Source organism: Malus domestica, chromosome 04, assembly GCF_042453785.1.
Source record: "Malus domestica chromosome 04, GDT2T_hap1".
NCBI classification, from domain to species: Eukaryota; Viridiplantae; Streptophyta; class Magnoliopsida; order Rosales; family Rosaceae; genus Malus; species Malus domestica.
In genome coordinates this window covers 502,940-522,829 of record NC_091664.1, presented here as the reverse complement: position 1 = coordinate 522,829, position 19,890 = coordinate 502,940, and the positions used below count along the sequence as shown (strand labels likewise).

Genomic DNA, 19,890 nt, shown 5'->3' with positions numbered 1-19,890 from the left:
GTAACATGTCTTCCAGGGCACTATTGAAAAAAAATGAACTCTCGCATTCATGAGAGTGCGTATGAACAAACTATTTGTCTCCTAAGGAAATAAAATAATGAAAAAAGTGAAACAATCTACGTTGATAAATATATTTAAATATCTAAGTCATGCGTATCACATTGTGATTAAAAAAAAAGAGCATTTTGCAAGCATGTGTAGAAAGACTAGTTGTAAATTTAAGCCGGTGTTTAGAGAAAGGTGTGAATAAAAGATGAGGTGTTCAACAACAAAATATGGGTACAAATAGAATTTCTCAAATATCTTTTATAAATTAAAAACTATTCAATTTTGTATTAAAATAAAACAAAAAATGCGTCCCGTGTTTGAAATTCTTATTCTACTAAATTGATATAGTAGTTTCGAACCTCCTCATCCCATAATAATAACTAGATGAAGCGCACATGTAAATATGAAAAATTTAAATATACATATGGAAGAGAGAGAAGTTTGAGAGATATGTGAAACAACGAGGGAGAGAAAGAACATTAAAAAGGTTTAAATTTTTATTTTTTAAAATTTTAAATTAGAGATATGATATGATGATATGTGAATGGAAAAAAAAGCAGTAAAATTTAGTTTGTGCAAAATTACATTACTGTCAATAATTTTATTTAGTGACAGACGACCAAATTGATTTGTGGAAAATTACATTACTGCACTGTTTTGATTAACATAAAGAATTTTGTTAACAGGTAGCTTAAACATGTATGTTATTTTAAAAAGGTTGATCCTACCACTCCGTATTCTACCGTTCAAAAAACTATTAAATTCTATATCAAAATAAAAACCTATTTAATTAGCATTAATAAATACCCAGATTTGGAGCCTTATAACATTTTTAATGTTGGATGGGGCTCTATAACATTAATTAAACAATACTAAATGAACATTTATATTATTAATTGAAAATCATAAATATTATTCTTTCATTTTTTAACTAAAAAGAGAAGAAAAATAATAATAAGAGGAAATGGGAAAGCAAGTTCCCTCCCTTGTTCCTGGTCACATGCTGCCTTCCTCTTTTGATTTTGGACCCTCTCTCTCTCTCTCTCTCGTTCTTCTTCTTCTTCTTATCTTTCTTTGTTTGTTTCAGTCAAATTGAATAACAAAATAATTAAAGAAAAATGACAGAGCTGCTGCTGCTGCTGCTGCTCTCTCTCTCCTCCAATCGCTCCTCCTAAATCCTAATCAATTTTCGCAAAGGAAAAAAGCGTCTTACTTTTACCAGGTAAACTCTCTCAACTCTCTCTCTCTCTCTCTCTCTCTCTCTCTCTCTCTCTCTCTAAAAAATTGGCTTTGATTCCCCTTTCTTGTTGTTTTCTTTGCTTCGCTGCTTTCCTCTATTCCTTTTGCCTTTTCCTTTCCCCAGATTCTTACTCTCTCTCCCCTTTATTCTTCTCCTTCTTGTTGGGGAAATTTAATAGCATTTTTGTTTGTTTGACGCAGTGCATTCATGTTCTGATCTGGATTGGATCACACTTTAACTTGCAGTGGAGCTCGTAAGAGAGAGAAAGCCTGAGGAAGAGAGAGGGAGAGAGAGTTGTGGTTTGTGGGGTTTAGTGGCCGAGTCTCTTTTTTGTGCAATCTTGGTCTCTTTGGGGGGTCACAAAAGACCATAAAGAAGCGGCACAACAAGGTGAGATTTCTTACCCTTCTTCCATCTTTTCCTTGGGCTGCCCACCCCTGATTCTTTTCTTAGGCGTCAACTCTCTCTTTCGGTTTTCTAGCGCCATCTCTGTCTAATCTGTTTTGGGTTCGATTCGTTTCTGGAAAAATATTGCAACGAAATCATCAATTTCTTAACCAATTCTGACCTGGGTCTGTTTCGTTTCTCGAATTTACTGCTTATAATTAACAATTGGGTTCTGGCTCTGGACCTCTGGTTATACTGCAGGGTGTCTTTAAGTTCTAATTTGGGCTTTGTTTTTAAGCTCTGATTGTGTTTCCGGTATAGTGTAATTGATTGGGTTACTGGCTCTGTGTGTTAGTGATTGCTGTTATATACTCCTGAAGCATGGCTGGAATCGATGTGTCCAAGTATGATCATAGCCCTGTGCACAAGGCCATAGTCACGAGGGATTATGCCGGTCTCAAGAGGATTCTATCTGGTCTCCCGCGGCTTTGTAACCCTGCTGAGATTCGAACTGAATCAGCTTCATTAGCTGAGGAAGAGAAGGCTGATGCCATTGCTGCTGTCATTGATCGGCGAGATGTCCCAAACCGTGAGACCCCTCTTCACTTGGCTGTAAAACTTGGTGACCAGACAGCAACCGAAATGCTTATGGTTGCTGGCGCGGATTGGAGCTTGCAGAATGAACATGGATGGAGTGCACTCCAGGAAGCAATTTGCAATAGAGAAGAAGCAATTTCCATGATCATAGTTAGGCACTACCAGCCACTGGCTTGGGCAAAATGGTGCAGAAGGTTACCTCGTTTAATTGGAACAATGCGGAGGATGAGGGATTTCTACATGGAAATTACATTCCGCTTTGAGAGTTCTGTTATACCTTTCATTTCGAGGATTGCCCCATCAGATACTTACAAGATCTGGAAAAAGGGTGCAAATTTGAGAGCAGATATGACATTGGCAGGTTTTGATGGTTTGCGAATTCAGCGTTCTGATCAGAGTGTTCTTTTCCTTGGTGATGGGTCTGAGGATGGTAAGGTGCCTCCCGGGTCACTTTGCATGATCTCACACAAGGATAAGGAGGTGATGAATGCTTTGGATGGTGCTGGATCTCAAGCAACTGAAGAGGAGGTTCGGCAAGAGGTGGTTGCAATGTCTCAGACTAATATATTCAGGCCTGGGGTTGATGTGACTCAAGCAGTACTTTTACCTCAAATGACCTGGAGGCGGCAGGAGAAAACAGAAATGGTTGGCCCATGGAAGGCTAAGGTATATGATATGCATAATGTGGTTGTGAGTATGAAATCTAGAAGGGTCCCCGGGGCTATGACAGATGACGAGCTCTTCTCAACCTGCAATGAAAATGAAACAGAAAGTGAGGAGTTTAATGATATTCTGACAGAGGATGAGAGGAAGCAACTTGAAAATGCACTTAAATTGGATTCGTCAGACTTGTCAAACGAAAATGGTGATGGGATTATTGAGCATCGTCGTAGTTGTTATGAGCACAGGGAGGTTCCCATTGAAAATGTTAGTAGTGATAGAAATGGAGAGAATAAGCAGGAAAAGAAAGGATGGTTTGGTGGATGGAGGAAACGGGATACTAAAAGTGAAGGGCAGAAAAAGATTGTGCCGCCTAGAAGTTCTCTCTGTGTAGATGAGAAGGTGAGTGATCTGCTAGGGGATTCTCCTTCAAGAAATCAAAGCAGGCCTGGAAGAAATAGTGTGGACATTGTTGTGAAGGGGGATGATCATCGGAGAGGAAGGGATATGAAGGCGTCTTCTTCCGCAAGTTCTGATAACAGGAATCGTCACAAGGATGCTAGCAAGGAGAATGAGTATAAGAAAGGATTAAGGCCAATCCTCTGGCTTTCCCCAAGCTTTCCATTACAAACAGAGGAACTGTTGCCATTACTTGATATTTTAGCAAACAAGGTTAAGGCAATTCGTCGTTTGAGGGAGCTGCTTACAACTAAGCTTCCAATGGGTACATTTCCAGTCAAGGTATGCCACCCTCCCGTTGTCACTTTGTACCCTGTCTGGTTTATGGTTTATGTTATTTTCCTAGATGGCCTTTGTTATCTTTTCCAATTTATCAAACTTGTTTGAAGAACTTTTTGTTATTTCCTTTTTTACCCTGCCTGGTTCTGTTGTAACTGTAAGAGTATGATGTGCTCACATTGGACTGCTTAGCTTTTATAGGGCTTTTTGTTTGAGCCTGAGGCACCATGGAAGCATGGTGATGTTTTATCCTACTTGGTTAACCTAACCAAGGAGAATGTGTCAACTTTTGAAGAAATGGGGACTCGCATTGAAGCTATTGCATAATATGAGATCTGCATGTTGTAAACTTTAGTTAATATATCTATATGCTGTCATAGACAATTGAGCTTTATTGTCTGATTACCACCTGACCTTAACGAAATGAACCTAGTATGACTTTTGTACTCGTGTTTATTTATGTCCCCAGTTGATGCTTTCATGAACTCAGTGGCTCTGCTGCATTTGTCATAATTAATTTCTTTTAGGTCTGAATTTGGTCTACGATTGAGCAATATAATGGTAGACAATGTTTAATTGTTAAAGAATGATACTGCAAGTGTCTTCCCTATAATTTCATATTTGAGCAATCAGAAAAATCAACTTATCGGAGCTTAAGTTTTAAATGTGCCACTAACAGACTAAATTGACTTGTCAGGGCCCAAAATTTGTATTGGCCAGATCTATCTGCGACAAGATAAAGTTAGAGAGTCATCTTTAAGATAATAATATATCTAAAACAATGCAAATATTGTTCAGTAAAACGCAGATGTTTTGCAGAGGCATGAATGTTTTGCTCAAAATGTAATTATTAAATGATAGCATATAGAATCCTGGAAGGCTGTAACCATATATTTGAGAGAAGAATAAATTAATGAACCCAATTCTATGAGGCTATCAAATCTTATCCTCCTTGTGAAAATTCTCTTTTGATATTTTTTGAATACTCTCAACATGTACTGTACCTAAAATGTTAAATCACCAGTGTCTCCTAGAAATTTACGACATGTGTAATTGAAAATTGTGGAAGGGTACATGAGGCATGCACTATGACTAATGCTGGAAACAGGGATCCTTATTTTTATAGATTAGTGAGTTATAATGAGATCATCTTATATGTAATAAACACACTCTGAATATTTGTACTCAATAATTTAAGGTTTGATAGTTTAAGCCTTTAGTGCAAACCTTACTACCACTCCATTGCAGCTTCTTGTACTCAATAATATGAGTGCGTAAAAATCATAAACTATTCATTTTGCTTTGGAAAATGCCAAATAAGTGCTAGCAGAAGTATTAAGTTATATAAGTTGTTGAGTTTACAGCTTGTTTTCTTCTCATTTCTAGTTATGAACAGGTCAAAAATAGTAGGTTCCATATGAATATACGTGTAATGTATATCCATTACCAGAGTAGTTAAAAAACGTAATGTTTCTCAAGTCGTTGGATGAAAATCGAATAACTAATAGGAAACATGCTGCTAACATACATACTGTTACGTGAGAAGCTTAAGTTTTCTGGTAGAAAGAAGAGGGGGGTAGTGCTAGAAAGTGTGCCAGCGTGGCTATTTTTGGGTGCTATGGGGGGAGAGGAATAAGAGAGTTTTTTTAGAATGTTATGGATGAGGAGGTAAGTGCTTATGGGAAAATTTTGGGTTTATTTGTGGGCATCAGTGGCTTCGGAAATTATATAATTCTCTTTTTTTTTTTCTATCATTTGGTTTAATTGGGCAAGCTCTGTACTGTAGTTTTGTGTTTTAGGTTGTTTTCTTAGAAGTGGACATTTTGTTCACCAATGATGTTCTATTGTTTATTTAATTAAAAAATACATACTGTCAAGTTTTATTCTATTAACTAAGGGATGTTCATCCAACAACTTTGAGCATGGTATGGGTCTTACTGGACTTCTACGCGAACAAGCCATGTATGCATATTTAGAGTAGTAAGCTTCCTTGTGTAATTACTTCTTTTGATAAGCGATTGGAAACCACTTTATGTAATTGTAGTTTGTATATGAAGGAAGATGAATTTTTATTTATATGCTTTGTTGTGTTAGAAGAAAGATATTTACTGCAGTGTTTTCAAGCATATGGCAAAATGATAGGAGCCTCTTGGCCCCCTGCTTTGTTGCATAAACCTATATTCAACTCTGCACTTATCTTTATTTTTGGATGATATTTAGAAATTTTGTTGCATAACTTGTGAATCTTATGCTCTTATGGTTACCTCATTTTTGTGGTGGTGGTTGTTGATTTTTGTGGATTTGATCTAACCGTAAATTTTGGTCATTAAGTCTTTACTGAATCCATTTTCTGAGCATTCTCTTTGTTTACATCTAGGTTGCTATCCCAGTGGTTCCTACTATCAGAGTAATTGTCACCTTCACAAAGCTTGAAGAATTACCACCAATGGATGAGTTTGCAACACCGCCATCAAGCCCCCCTGGCAGGGAGAGCCCAGGTTCGATGCAATCGGCAAGTTCATCTTGGTTTCAGTGGATAAGAGCTCCTTACCAGCGCCCCAGCGCGTCCCCTACTGGTTCTTTCAGTAAGATAGAAAGTATTCAAGACCCGTTTGCAATTCCGTCAGAATATACATGGGTTTCTGTGGAAGCAAAGAAAAAGAAAATGCAGGAGAAGAACAAGTCAAAGAAAGGGAAAAGTCAGAGTCACCAAAAATGATGTCAGTGAAGGTGGAGACTAAGACCCAAATGTAAAGGATTGATTTAGCCCACCAAAAGGAACTGAGAAGATGCCAAATAGAGAGAACAGTATTTCATGCCATACTGTAAGGAGAGGAAAAAAACTGCTGTTAGAGAAGGGTTTGGGTTGGTATCCCAGTGAATCGTTGCCGTCATTTGACAAGTGAAAAGTTGTACTGGAATTATTGTGGGGGGTGGGAACAAAATTTAGGAAAAATATTGTGATTCTTGCTACATACGGTTTGATTACCTTAATTCATTTAATTTGCATATATGGGGGTTGATTCAGAACATACTCAACAGTCAATAGTGGCTGCTTTATACTCTTGGAATGGAAGCAGAACCTTGTATTAATTCACCTGATGAGTCATTTTTTTCGCTTTACTCAATTGTTCGTTTTTTTCTCTCAGTTTTTACACTTTGGTTAAATTTCTTCTCAAGAGGTATGTGCAACTTAAAAATATAGTTAAGCCATCATCATAAGATGATCCATTGTAAGAACGAGAACGAAAGCAATTTCGGAAGGCCATTCATCCCGCTTTTTAGCTATGCATTCGAAACTCCAACTACGGGTCTACAATATGGTTCAGAACTTCGAAAGATTTGATCTTTAAGAGACAAGCAAATAGAACTAGCTGGACTAGGCTAGCTCCGGATCGACAAGAAATTCCAAGGTCATTCTAGTATTCATTCTGGAAAGATTGTCCATTAGTAAGCATTCATTCTTCAGCAGAGTGTACTCTCAGAAGCATAATTAGAGGCAATTGTGGGACTATAATTTTCTGGCACCAGAGCATGTTGCACTTTAAGTGGCAATTGTGGGACTATAAATACTCTAACCTATGCGTAGACATGAAATGGCATCCCCCACACACTCCGCCATATACTACTCATTAACACACCCCGCCATATGCTACTCTTTAAGGATGTATTCCGATGTTGCACACATCATACGTACTCCTTTCATAATGATTCTTCTCCCCAAAGATATGTAGGCAGCCCGATTGAGATTCAATCACACCCCCAATCAACCCTATTCAACCATTCACGTTGTTCATGGGCAGTTCTGACAAATTTTATCTTTCGTCCGCAAATGTGCACGAATTTGATTTTAACAACACAGCGCAATGAACCAACGCCACCCTACCATGTGGTTCCGCAACACCTCACCCTCGCCGACCTCCGTTTCCTCAAGCCCGTATCCTGCCTCCCCACTCTTCTCCACGACCAGGCCATCCTCATTACTAACTCGTCATCCTCACTCGTCTCGCCTACCCACCTTCTCCCTACAATCAGGTGATTGATCATCTCCTTCACTTCTTTCCTTCACAAAATTTGAACAAAACTCAGATGGAGTTATATGCAGATTTTCACAATCCAAAATGTTGGAAAAAATAGGAATTTGTGAAATTTTATCATTTCAAAATCATGATTTTGGGATGAAGAGATTAGAGATTACTTAAAATAGTGCAATTTGAGGCTATCTCCAAACGAAGGGGCCAAAGCGTCATGTTTAGCCCACACTATAAGAAATTATATTTTAATGAACAGTGTCGGGTCATATTTTATACCATCTCCAGCCGAAGGGGCCAAAGGGTTATAGGCCAAACATAACCCCCTTAATAATTTAAACATAACATCCTCAATAATTTATTATTTTAATTGAATTAATATGGTTAATTAAATTAAACTACTATATATTAAAATAAGATTTCCTGATGTATTTTGAGTGTCACTTGCCACAATAACGAAGAAAGCGTGGTATTGTTGCACCAGTCACAAAGTCAAGTTTGACATTCTGCCGCTGGAGGGCTGGCTGGAAATGGCCAGCCAACTAGCTTGATTTAGGGGTTTTGGCCCAGTGGGACCCACAAATCATTTGGCCTAACCTTCGGTTGGAGATGGTTTTCATGTCATTTTGAGCTATTTTTATCCCTTTTGCCGTGTCGGTTGGAGATGGCCTGATGTTATGTTAAAACGAATTTCTCACATGGAGATTTTGACAAAGAAACATGTCTCAACCTGACTGGAAAAGAGAAATGGAAAAATTGAAAAATTCATTGTATGAATTGAAGTAATCTCCAAGATAGTGATATTTGAAGTTTGATTAATTAATGAGAGGTCAACACTATTTAAGAAGTAAGTATCATTGTGTTTATTTCCAAGAGTTACAAAATGGGTATTTATTTATTTATGACTTTTTAGCCAAAATGGTCCCTGAGATTTGCCTAACTCTTCATTTTGGTCTCTGAGATTTGAAATCAATAGAAGTGGTCCATGAGATTGTCCACCATCAATCATTTTGATCCTTTAGTGAAAAATTATGTTAATTAAGGATCAAAGTGACAAGATTACCCTCAGTATAATAAACAATAGGCTAAAACGATTTGACAAAAATTGAGGATATTTTTATTATTTTATGGAAATTTTTCACAGAATGACCAAAGTGATTGATTGTGGACAAATTCAGGGATCAATTCTATCGATTTCAAATCTCATAGACCAAAATGAGAAGTTATGCAAATCTCAAGGACCATTTTGATTAAAAAGTCTTTATTTATTATTGTATGTTGATGCTATGTTAATTGCATTGAAAAATGTTAAAAAAATTTGACAAGTTGAGAGCATAGATGAATAACACTTGTTAGATGTGAAGAAAAAAGATACTCAGTATGGAAAGTACTCGTAATCGAGAGAAAGACTTGGTGTATCTCCCACAACAAAATATTTGTGTAAATTGCTTCAATGTTTTGATATTCATGATGACACCAACCTTGTAAGTACTCCATTGGCTCTTCATTTTAAGTTGAGTGCTTTGTTATCTTCGAAAACCAATTGCAGATGAAGAATACATTCTAATTTGGTTGGTGGCTTGATGTATAGTATGGTATGTTCTCGACCAGGTATCACTCATGATGTTGATTTTGTTAGTTGCTAAGATATCTACATGGGACTAGAGATGTCAGCTTATGTTTTTGGCCAAGTGATATTAGTTTTGAGAATTTTGTGGTTAGATATGTTGAGACTATGATGGAGATTTGGATAAAAGAAGATCAACTATTGGCAACTTATTTACTATGGCCAAAGAGCCAGTTCGTTGGAGGTCCATGCTACGATCGCTTTGTCAACCACGGAGGCCGAATATATGACTATTACAAAAGCCGTAAAGGTGGCGATTTGAATACATAGGCTGATAAAGAATTAGAGATTTATCATAAGCAAGTTGAGCTACATTGTGATAGTCAAAGTGCTATTCACTTGTGTAAATGCTAAGTTCATTTTATTCGTGACATTTTGTCAAAAAAAAAAAATTAACAAATTCTAACTGTGGGTAATCCAGTTGATATGTTAACGAAAACACAAATTTGAATATGAACATAGCTCATATGTGCCTGAATATACATGTAACTATGAATCTCGCTCAATTCTTTCATGCTTGATGTGTTGTTTGCATGCATGAGGTTAATCCTTAATTTTCTCGTTAACAACAATTTGTTAATAGTTATTCCTTGATTTTCTCATTAATATTAATTTGTTAATGGTTTACCTCAAACAAGGGAAAGCCATTAGTATCTGGTATATAAATGGCTCTCGTAAGGTGTTTGTAATTGTAGAGAGAGAAAGAGTGAGAAAGAGAGTTGTGGGCGGTGGGTTTTGTGGCTCTCTCTTTTAGGAGGGGGGGGGGGGGGGGTGTCCACTGTCACGGAAGAACCAAAAAGAAGCAGCACAAGAAGTTGAGATTTGTTGCCCTCCTTTCATCTTTGCCTTTGGCCGCCCACCCCTGATTCTTTCCTTAGGCCTCAGCTATCTCTTTCGGTTTTTCTTGTGCCATCTCTGTTTAATGTGATTTGGGTTCGATTCGTTTCTGGAAAAAAAAAACATTCTGCAACGAATTCGTTAATTTCTTGACCAATTCTGCACTGGGTCTGTTTCGTTTTTAGAATTTGCTGCTTATAATCAACGTTTAGGTTCTGGGTTCTGGTTATACTGTAGGGTATTTTTAAGTTCTGAATGTGTTTCCGGTATTGGATAATTGATTGGGTTACTGGCTCTGTGTGTTAGTTCGGATTGCTGTTATATACTCCTGAGGCATGGCTGGAATCCATGTGTCCAGGTATGATCATAGCCCTGTGCACAAGGCCATAGTCACGAGGGATTATGCCGGTCTCAGGAGGATTCTATCTGATCTCCCGCGGCTTTGTAAGCCTGCAGAGATTCGATCTGAATTAGTTTCATTAGCTGAGGAAGAGAAGGCCGATGCCATTGCTGCCGTCATTGATCGGCGAGATGTCCCAAACCGTGAGACCCCTCTTCACTTAGCTGTAAAACTTGGTGACCAGACAGCGGCTGAAATGCTTATGGTTGCCGGGGCAGATGTGAACTTGGTAAATAAAGATGGATGGAGTGCACTCCAGGAAGCAATTTGCAATAGAGAAGAAGCAATTGCCATGATCATAGTTAGGCACTCCCGGGCACTGTCTTGGGCAAAATGGTGCAGAAGGTTACCTCGTTTAGTTGGAACAATGCGGAGGATGAGGGATTTCTACATGGAAATTACTTTCCACTTTGAGAGTTCTGTTATACCTTTTATTTCGAGGATTGCCCCATCAGATACTTACAAGATCTGGAAAAGGGGTGCAAATTTGAGAGCAGATATGTCGTTGGCTGGTTATGATGGTTTGCAAATAAAGCGTCATGATAAGAGTGTTCTTTTCCTGGGTGAGGGGTCTGAGGATGGTAAGGTGCCTCCCGGGTCACTTTGCATGGCCTCACACAAGGATAAGGAGGTGGTGAATGCTTTGGCCGGTTTTAGTTCTCAACCAACTGAAGAAAAGGTTCGGCAAAAGGTGGTTGCAATGTCTCGGACTGTGATGTCCAGGGGTAGGATTGATGTGACTCAGGCAGTACTTTTTCCTCAAATGACCTGGAAGCGGCAGAAGAAAACAGAAATGGTTGGCCCGTGGAAGGCTGTGGCATACGACATGCGTAATGTGGTTGTGAGTATGAAATCTAGAAGGGTTCCCGGGGCTAAGACAGCTGGCACGCTCGTCTCATCCTGCAATGAAAATGAAACAGAAAGCGAGGAGTTTAAGGATATTCTGACAGAGGATGAGATGAGGCAACTTGAAAATGCACTTTCGTCAGAATTATCAAGCGAAAATGGTGATGGGAGTATTGAAGGTGGTTGTGATGAGCACGGGGAGATTCCTATTGAAGATGTTAGTAGTGATAGAGATGGAGAGAATAAGCAGGAAAAGAAAGGATGGTTTGGTGGACGGAGGAAGGGGGGTGATCACCGGAGAGGAAGGGATATGAAAGCATCTTCTTCCGCAAGTCCTGATAACGAGAATCGTCACAAGGATGCTAGCAAGGAGAACGAGTGTAAGAAAGGATTAAGGCCAGTACTGTGGCTTTCCCCAAGCTTTCCATTACAAACAGAGGAACTGTTGCCGTTACTTGATATTTTATCAAACAAGATAAAGGCAATTCGTCGTTTGAGGGAGCTGCTTACAACCAAACTTCCAAGGGGCACATTTCCAGTCAAGGTATGCCAGTGCCACCCTCCCATTATCACTTTGTTGCCCTGTCTGGTTTACGGTTTATGTTATTATTCCCAGTTGATTTTTGTACTCGTGTTTATTTAAGTCACCAATTGATGCTTTCTTGAACTAACTCGGTGGCTCTGCTTAATTCTGTGTGTGTTTACCTCTAGGTTGCTATCCCCGTGGTTCCTACTGTCAGACTAATTGTCACCTTCGTAAAGCTTGAAGAATTGCCGTCAACGGATGAGTTTGCAACACCGCCATCAAGCCCCACTGGCAGGGAGAGCCCAGGTTCGACAAGAGCTCCTTGCCAGCGCCCTATTCAAGACCCGTTTGCAATTCCGTCGGAATATAGATGGGTTACCAAATTAAAGAAAGGGAAGAGTCAGAGTCAGAGTCAGAGTCAGAGTCAGAGTCACCAAAAATGAGGTCAGTGAGGGCGGAGACAGAGATGTAATGTAAAGAGGTTGATTTAGCTCACCAAAAGGAACTCGGCAGATACCAAATAGAGAGAATAGTATTTCATTACTGTAAGGAGAAAAAAAACACTCATGTTAGGCAAGGCCATTGCTGTGGTCGTCCCTTCCAATAGGAGAATCATATGGATCAATTCGACTCCATCTTTTTTTTGTTTTTAAAAGTCGGATGATTCTTACAAGTTTACAACTCAAGCTTGCTTAGAGACTTTATTCAAATAGATTAACGACCTTAACACCAGACTCACGTTGCTGTCACTTGGTTATACATTCTTCCCTTGCCCAACCCCAACCCACATGAAGAGGATGCAATATTAGTTCATCACTATTTACGGACGGGACAAGTGTTTGTACGAGTCTATGGGAAGGAAAGCATCCTCGGAAGTGAACCTCCTACTTTTCCTTTTTTTTTTGAGGTATCACGGCTTTTTTTTTAGCACTTCCAACTGTCGAAGGGAAAGACTTGGGTTGAAAAAACAAATCTTGAATATATTGCATTCAACTTCTACCTTTCTTTTTGCTTTTCAACTATCACATAGAAACTTGTCCTTCGGCTTCAACCCAACCTTTCGTATGCCTTCATTTCTTCCAAAAATATTATATACAACATCAATTTCGGTGTTTGGCAACTGTTGTGCATAAGAAATGCACCTAAGACAAGGTTAGACTAGACATTCGACTTGTATCTTATACATTTTAATATATGCACAATTGAGGTGTTCAAGCTGGTAGCCTACAAAAAGTTTGTTACCAAATTGTATCTCGAATCACGCGTGCTATTACCCGTGAAGACAATCGACTGAGCACTTCAGGGAGCACTTTGGAAGAGATGCTCGGCAAAACGGGAAGAAGCTCTTGGATAACCTGGGACACATTCAAACCCTGCACATGTTCCCCAAAACCACATATGTACAGCACAAAATAAAAATTAGCATCCTGAAGGAACGTCATATGCGAGAAGCTATTGACAGGTGTTGAGCATAAGGGTTGTAATTAAGCACCTGATTTGATATCCTTGACATGGAACTTCCTGCAGTCAGGAACTCGAGTATTGTTTGGACGTTGTTCAATATAACTCTATCCTCTTCGGTTATTGTTGGTACAAGTCCTGCTGGCTTGAACAACCCGAAGGTAGGAACCATGCTGAAAACTGGGGTAGGATTCCCCAATCCAAGAATAGCCATTGTACGAACCAATTGTTCCCTCGTAACTGCATCAATGCCTTTGACAATCTGCATTGCAGTTGAAATACAATAGTTTATACAGATAGTATGCTTAGTATGCTTAGTATGCTTTACAAGCATTTTATGCAAACCAAATTCTAATTCAAACCGCGCACAGTGCTCATTAGATGTGCATACTACTAAGAGACCGCAGCTATAGACCTCTAGTTTGTCAGAGCATTGGACAAGATAGTTGTTAACTAAAGGAAATACATGCAGTTAGACAGATTAGTGAAATCCCATATGTTTTAGGGCATCAAGACAGAAGCTGAGTGAGTGAAAAGAGAGATACTTCTTATGCAGTACCAGTAAAATTTCACTAAACTATCAGGTGATATATACAATAACAAATTTCAGTCTCTAAGACTTGATTTGTTAACATTCTCCATTGCATATTGTCGCAAAAAGGGAAACAACTCTGCCATCAATGTCGGAAAGTAACACCACCATTTGCAGTCTAAGGATAGGATAGGATAGTAAGCTAATCAAATAATAATTGTTTGTTTTAAAAGTAACTTCTAGAAGTACCTCATCCAGAAGAAATTCTCTGAAAAAGCTCCCTTTATCAGACAGTAAAAATGCTAAAGCCGTCCTTGTTTGTATTGGTTGGCCATTTGACATAAATCCGGGAAAGGGTGACTCGGTTTGACCTTGCAGAATACCAAGTTCAGCCATTTCACCATTCAGTTCCTCTCCACCTCCACTTTTAGCTGCAGTTATGAAAGTTTCAAAGGCTTGCATCACATCAATAAATCTCTCAGCATCAAACACTCCAGATTTCCCATATATTGTATAACGCAATGCACCCCTTAGCCGTGGGGATTCATCAGTCAGGAGCCTCTAACAATGAAACAAAAAGAACGTAAAATCAGAAAAAGATGGAGCATTTCATTAGCATAAAACAACAAAGATAAAATGATGGAGCATTTCTCAGGTATCCCTAGAGGTTTTTCATACAATCGCATGGTCCAATGAACACTCATTTATGACATAAGCGCAAATTAAAATATGGAAAAAAGGTCGTACCCAGTGCACAAGGCTCCCGCTTTACGCAGGGTCTGGGAGACCATTTATACCACCATTAGCATATTTAATCCATGTGATATTAAAGCTAAATGCTAAAAAAGAATCAGATACATGAGCAATACCTGGGCAATATACGGATAGGCCTCATCCACAATGGCAAAATCAGGATTTCCTACTAAAGCTATGCCTTCCAGGACCCCAATTGCCCTAATTATAAGAGCAAAATAAGGGGGTATCCTAAATGGATAGTCGAATGTGATTTGAGCCAAATCTGATGCCAACTCCTGGAAGTTGATATTTTTTGCTCCTCCACCTTCAAGAGCCTGATCAAAAACCTTGGCCAGAACAGGCAAAATAGGTTCTAGATTAACCCCCTCTGAAATGAATTCAAGCTTGACAAAGTCTTTAACTATGGCAGCATAGTCACGATGGATAAGGTGAGCAATTGCCTCGATCATTCCATACTTCTGATCATCAGTTAATTTAGTGACAAGACCTATTACAACAAAAGTGATATTTAGGAAACATGAATTCTACTTGACAGCTAGAAGTTAGTAACATTTCTGTACAACGTTTCATTTGGAGTGTTCAAGATACACAATGAAGGAACCAACAGGATTTCCTTAAGAGTTATGCAACTTATGCTCATAGGGCACAAAAATGTGTCGGACCTGTACATGTGGAGTGCTATTTTGATATTAAGATAAATACCCAACCAATGACGATAAATTGAAGAAAAAGCATACATAATAGGTGATCACAATCACAAATTGAAATGCATCCTTTGTCACATCCCAGTCCGCATAGTAAGATATTGTCCGCTTTGGGCCACGCCCTCACGGATTTGTTTTTGGGCTTCCACCCAAAATGCGTCTCACTATAGGGAGGTGAGCATGTAAATATAAGGCACATCACCTCCTCTCCCCTGGGTGATGTGGGATCTTACAATCCACCCACCTTAGGGGCCTGATGCCCTCGTCGGCACACTTCCGGGCGGGGAGTGGCTCTGATACCAAATTGTCACATCCCAGTCCACATAGTAAGATATTGTCTGCTTTGGGCCACGCCCTCACGGATTTGTTCTTGGGCTTCCACCCAAAACGCATCTCACTATAGGGAGGTGAACATGTACATATAAGGCACATCACCTCCTCTCCCCCGGGCAATGTGGGATCTTACATCCTTTGTTATAGAACATATGCGCATATTAGGTCAGCATGCTGCATTTTAAGGAGACGCAGTTTTCTAAGCAATGAGGGAATTTGTGAATCTATCATTCAATTTTTTATTTAGTGGTCCCATGTCTATTTTCCTGCTAGTTCATGACTTCAATTGCAAGGTTAATGGACCTCACAGTCGGCATACTTTGACTTTTCTCATGTCAAAAGTTTCAAAATTTATTGTAATAGGATACCTAGTTTAAGGTTAACAGTTGTAGGGTTCGGTCTACTTTGACTTAAGATTGGATCTGAGTTTATTATAGTAAGATGAAATCATGATAAACCAAAGTAGAAGAAACTCCACTGGATGGAAGAAAACTGATGTGTTATCTTTTACCATAATTTTTTTTTTCTATCTATTGATATGCAACATAGGTATATTCTTTAATCATATATTTCTTTTACTTGTAAAAGTTTAAACATAGTTCACAGAAGCACATGAAACCAATTTGCACCAAATAATTTAATACAGTATGCAGGTGCCGTTTCAAACCAAATGGAAACATGACCTTTGGGAAAATACTGCAATGAGTAGAATATTACCAAAGTCAAGTATGGCAAGCTTCCCATCTGGAGTGCGAATCATATTCCCAGGATGAGGATCAGCATGAAACATTCCAGTATCAAGCAACTGTAGAAGAATGACAATTTAAAAAACTTGGCTAGAAGCCGTCAAGGGTGCTAATTATCATTTACATTAATTTAGCCCATCCAAAAAAGAGTAGCGTACAATTGCATTTCCATGCCCAAAATTTACTCTAAAAAGTGAAAAAGGAAACGCGAAGCCACACTGGAGTGGTATTTCTAAACAAATACAACAACAAAACCTTAACTTATGAAAATCATCACTGTGTAAACAGCAAGATAAAGCGGACTTTCACATGCCAAACACGTAGAAAACCAATTTACAAAAGTTAATTGTAGGTTAATCAAGCAGGAAAGAATATTGCCAGATCTGCAGGAAGAAAGCAACTGTTTCATGACCATGCTTAACTATGAAGTATAAAAGGTCAACTGAAACTGAAAGTCTGTTTATAATTATCCGCCTCCAGAAATACAAAAGCGGCAAATCTAGTAATATTACTTTACCTGCTTCAAGTAACATATGACTCCAACATTAACCAGTTCTCCAACATCACTTTCAGTACTCTGAGATAACTTTTCTCCATCTATCCATCCTGTAGTAAGAACCTTTCTTGAAGTATATTTCTGGTAGGTTTTTGGCACAACTACCTGAAAAACATGAATGCATAATGGTATTACACATTCTTAAGCAGACACTATTACACATAAGAAGAATCACAACTAGATAGGGGAGATAAATTTTGTTTGGAAAAGGTCCTGAAGTGCTATTTATGGAAGCCAGCTCACACATTCGAGCACATTTTAAGGGATTCTAAAGCCATCTCTTAGCATATATAGTGAAGATGCAAGTGCAAGAATATACAGAGACTATGATTCCACCCTTCTGTGGAAGAAAGTGCTATTTATTTAGTCAAGACAGTAGCGTATGTCTGTTTGCGTGCGTGTATTGAGATGGGGGGAAGAGGGGTGTATAACAAAACGATGTTAGAGCTTATCAGACTCACCTGTGGAAGGTCCTTCCTCATCAAATCAGCAAAGATTGTTCCATTTTCACCCTCATTAACATAATCCAGCTCTTCAAAAAAACGAGCTGCCCATTCATCAACTAATCCAACCACATCTATCGAGATCTGGCAAGATAAGGAAAGGAGGAAATCACACAGCCTTAGAAAGAAAGTTATGAAATCAACAGAAGAAGCAACAACACCATAAGTTGGAGATGTACCTGAGGAAACTTCCGGAGAACCAAACCCAAGTTGCGTATGACAAACAAATCAACAGTCACTGTTTCAAGAACAAAAGGCCGTTGCACTTTAACAGCCACGAGATCTCCATTTTCTTTCAGCCGTCCCTTATATACTTGCCCGAGAGATGCTGCAACAGATATTCCACAAGAAGATAAACTCTATTAGAGCATGGAACTTCAGAAGCTAGATGTTGTAGATATAATCACCAGAAGAAATAAAAAAAAAAGTGTCTTTTCTTATGATTAAATAGTATCATGATTCCTACCAGCGGCAATTGGAGAAGGAGAAAGCTCAGAGTAGATGTTAGGCCATGGCTGACCAAGCTCCTCCTCAATGAGAGCCATAGCTATATCATCTGGAAATGAAGGAACCTTCATGTATCATCAATTGGACATATCAGCTATGAAAAAGATAACATGAACTATATATATGATGACATTGCTAAATGTATCGCATTCACATTCACCCATGCACCGACAGAAACTTTGTGAAAAGTAACAATGCCAACTCCAAATATTAAAAAGGTATAAGAAGAAATGCCTTTACCTTATCACAAAGCTTTTGCAGCTCAGTCATTGCAGCAGGTGACAGTATATCAGGTCGAATGCTCAGAGCTTGACCAAGTTTGATATATGCAGGACCCAAAGAGGTTACAATTTCCCTTAATTCAATGGCTCTAGCAACTTCATTCTGATTAAGAAAATATTGATAAATCAAGGTAAAGATTGAACATTCACAACACAGGCAAACTAAAATTTTACAAAAGGCAAGTAACAATATCTGAAAGGAGAGCTGAAAGACTCACCTCCTTGACCTTCTTGTTTATAATATCCCACACAAGACGCGAGAGAAAACCCCCAGCAACAGAGAGTAATTGGGTTACACGTGTCAAAACGGCTCGTGGCCGTTTTCCCCAATAAGCAGAGATACTATCAGGATCATACACCAAAGGCAAAAATTCACTGCTTTCGTCTACCTATAGATGCAAAAAGAAATTACATAGCATCAAAACCAACATATAGCAATACAACAGCTACACCAAGTTTCCAAAAATAAAGCTTTGCTTATTTATGGCTTCAGTTGGAGAGAGCATTAAGGAACAGAAAAGTGATTACATCCATTGACAGTATGTGATGACTCAAAAACACTTGCAGTTTTCCACTAAGTATCCAGCTGTTGTATTATTCTTATGACTTTTTTCAGCACCATTTCAAGAGTATGATGTTGTTTAAGTACAAAGGACATCAACACTTACCATTTTCAACCAATTTCATATAAAACACACAGAAAAAGAAAAGAAAATAAAATTGACAAAAATAATACCTCAACAAGGCGAAGCTCAACGTCATCCTGAGCGAACTGTGAGTCGCTTAGATTTTGTCCCCGAAGACCTCTCATGAGTATTGCCAAGTCTTCATTTTCTTCCATCTGTGCCCTCACTCTCTTGATTTCAGTTGAAACATCTCCAATTCTCTGCCAATTTCCAAAACCAATCATCTATCAGTAAAGAATTAACCAAATTTTAGAATTAAATCCAGAATTTTCTATATAAAACATGAAATTGCACTCCCCCAGACTGAATTGAACTATATGCCTCGTTCATTTTCTTTTCCACTTTCTCATCAACCAAACAGACATTTGAATGATTGAATTTCACCGACCAACTCGATCAAGAAACGAAAGAGAAAATTACAACAAAGCAAAGACAAGATTTGACCGCTGATTAATACCGTGGAAACTCCAACTCCATTGATAGGTTTGTTGACGGCGTTTGGGGGCGGAGATTTGGGCAGCGAGACGTTGGAAACCCTGTTGAGAGATTTCGATGGCGGAGTGCGTGAGGAGCCATTGGAGGAGCCTGGCGACCCGGAGCGAGTGGGTTTGGGGTCGGTGGCAACCGCTAAAATACGGTGAAGTCGTTTGGGAATGCGAATTCTAGTATTTGTGTTTGGAAATGAATGTTTGGAGGTGGAGATGCCGATTCCGCTGCAGACCAGCTGTGGCGCTGCGTCCATCGGGCGGGAGCCGATTTGAGACGCTTTCTTCTTTCTTTCTTTCTTTGTTGAGAACTTGAGAGAGAGAGAGAGTGCGTGTGTGGGTGTGTGTGGAAGCAGAGCAGAAAAGGAAGAAGTGGACTCGGAAAATGTGGGTTGTGGTGAGG

The 19,890-nt window shown here is 38.9% G+C and overlaps 3 protein-coding genes across 4 annotated transcripts; 2 read left to right on the top strand and 1 right to left on the bottom strand.

The window, feature by feature from the left end:
- The first annotated feature begins 1,031 nt into the window (after positions 1-1,031).
- Positions 1,032-6,793, top strand: LOC103443515 (uncharacterized). 2 transcript variants are annotated; one of them, XM_008382389.4, is made up of 4 exons: positions 1,032-1,270; positions 1,489-1,678; positions 2,031-3,673; positions 6,048-6,793. In XM_008382389.4, the coding sequence occupies exons 3-4, from the start codon at positions 2,057-2,059 to the stop codon at positions 6,387-6,389; spliced, it is 1,959 nt and encodes a 652-aa protein (XP_008380611.2). In that variant the 5' UTR covers positions 1,032-1,270; positions 1,489-1,678; positions 2,031-2,056; the 3' UTR covers positions 6,390-6,793. The 2 variants fall into 2 exon arrangements, with proteins under 2 accessions (XP_008380611.2, XP_028956572.1); XM_029100739.2 differs by lacking the exon at positions 1,489-1,678 and having other exon boundaries at positions 1,037-1,270.
- Positions 6,794-10,016: 3,223 nt separating this feature from the next.
- On the top strand, positions 10,017-12,669 carry LOC103443517 (uncharacterized). Its single transcript, XM_029100737.2, has 2 exons — positions 10,017-11,955; positions 12,123-12,669. Exons 1-2 carry the CDS (start codon positions 10,501-10,503, stop codon positions 12,378-12,380), a joined length of 1,713 nt encoding a protein of 570 aa, XP_028956570.1. The 5' UTR covers positions 10,017-10,500; the 3' UTR covers positions 12,381-12,669.
- Positions 12,670-12,977: 308 nt separating this feature from the next.
- LOC103443516 (uncharacterized) lies at positions 12,978-19,890 on the bottom strand. Its single transcript, XM_008382390.4, has 13 exons — positions 19,460-19,890; positions 19,053-19,202; positions 18,535-18,705; positions 18,276-18,419; positions 17,995-18,100; positions 17,708-17,856; positions 17,487-17,612; positions 16,987-17,130; positions 16,441-16,528; positions 14,800-15,173; positions 14,180-14,491; positions 13,430-13,660; positions 12,978-13,310 (listed from the first exon to the last, which is right to left on the bottom strand). The coding sequence occupies exons 1-13, from the start codon at positions 19,742-19,744 to the stop codon at positions 13,176-13,178; spliced, it is 2,415 nt and encodes an 804-aa protein (XP_008380612.1). The 5' UTR covers positions 19,745-19,890; the 3' UTR covers positions 12,978-13,175.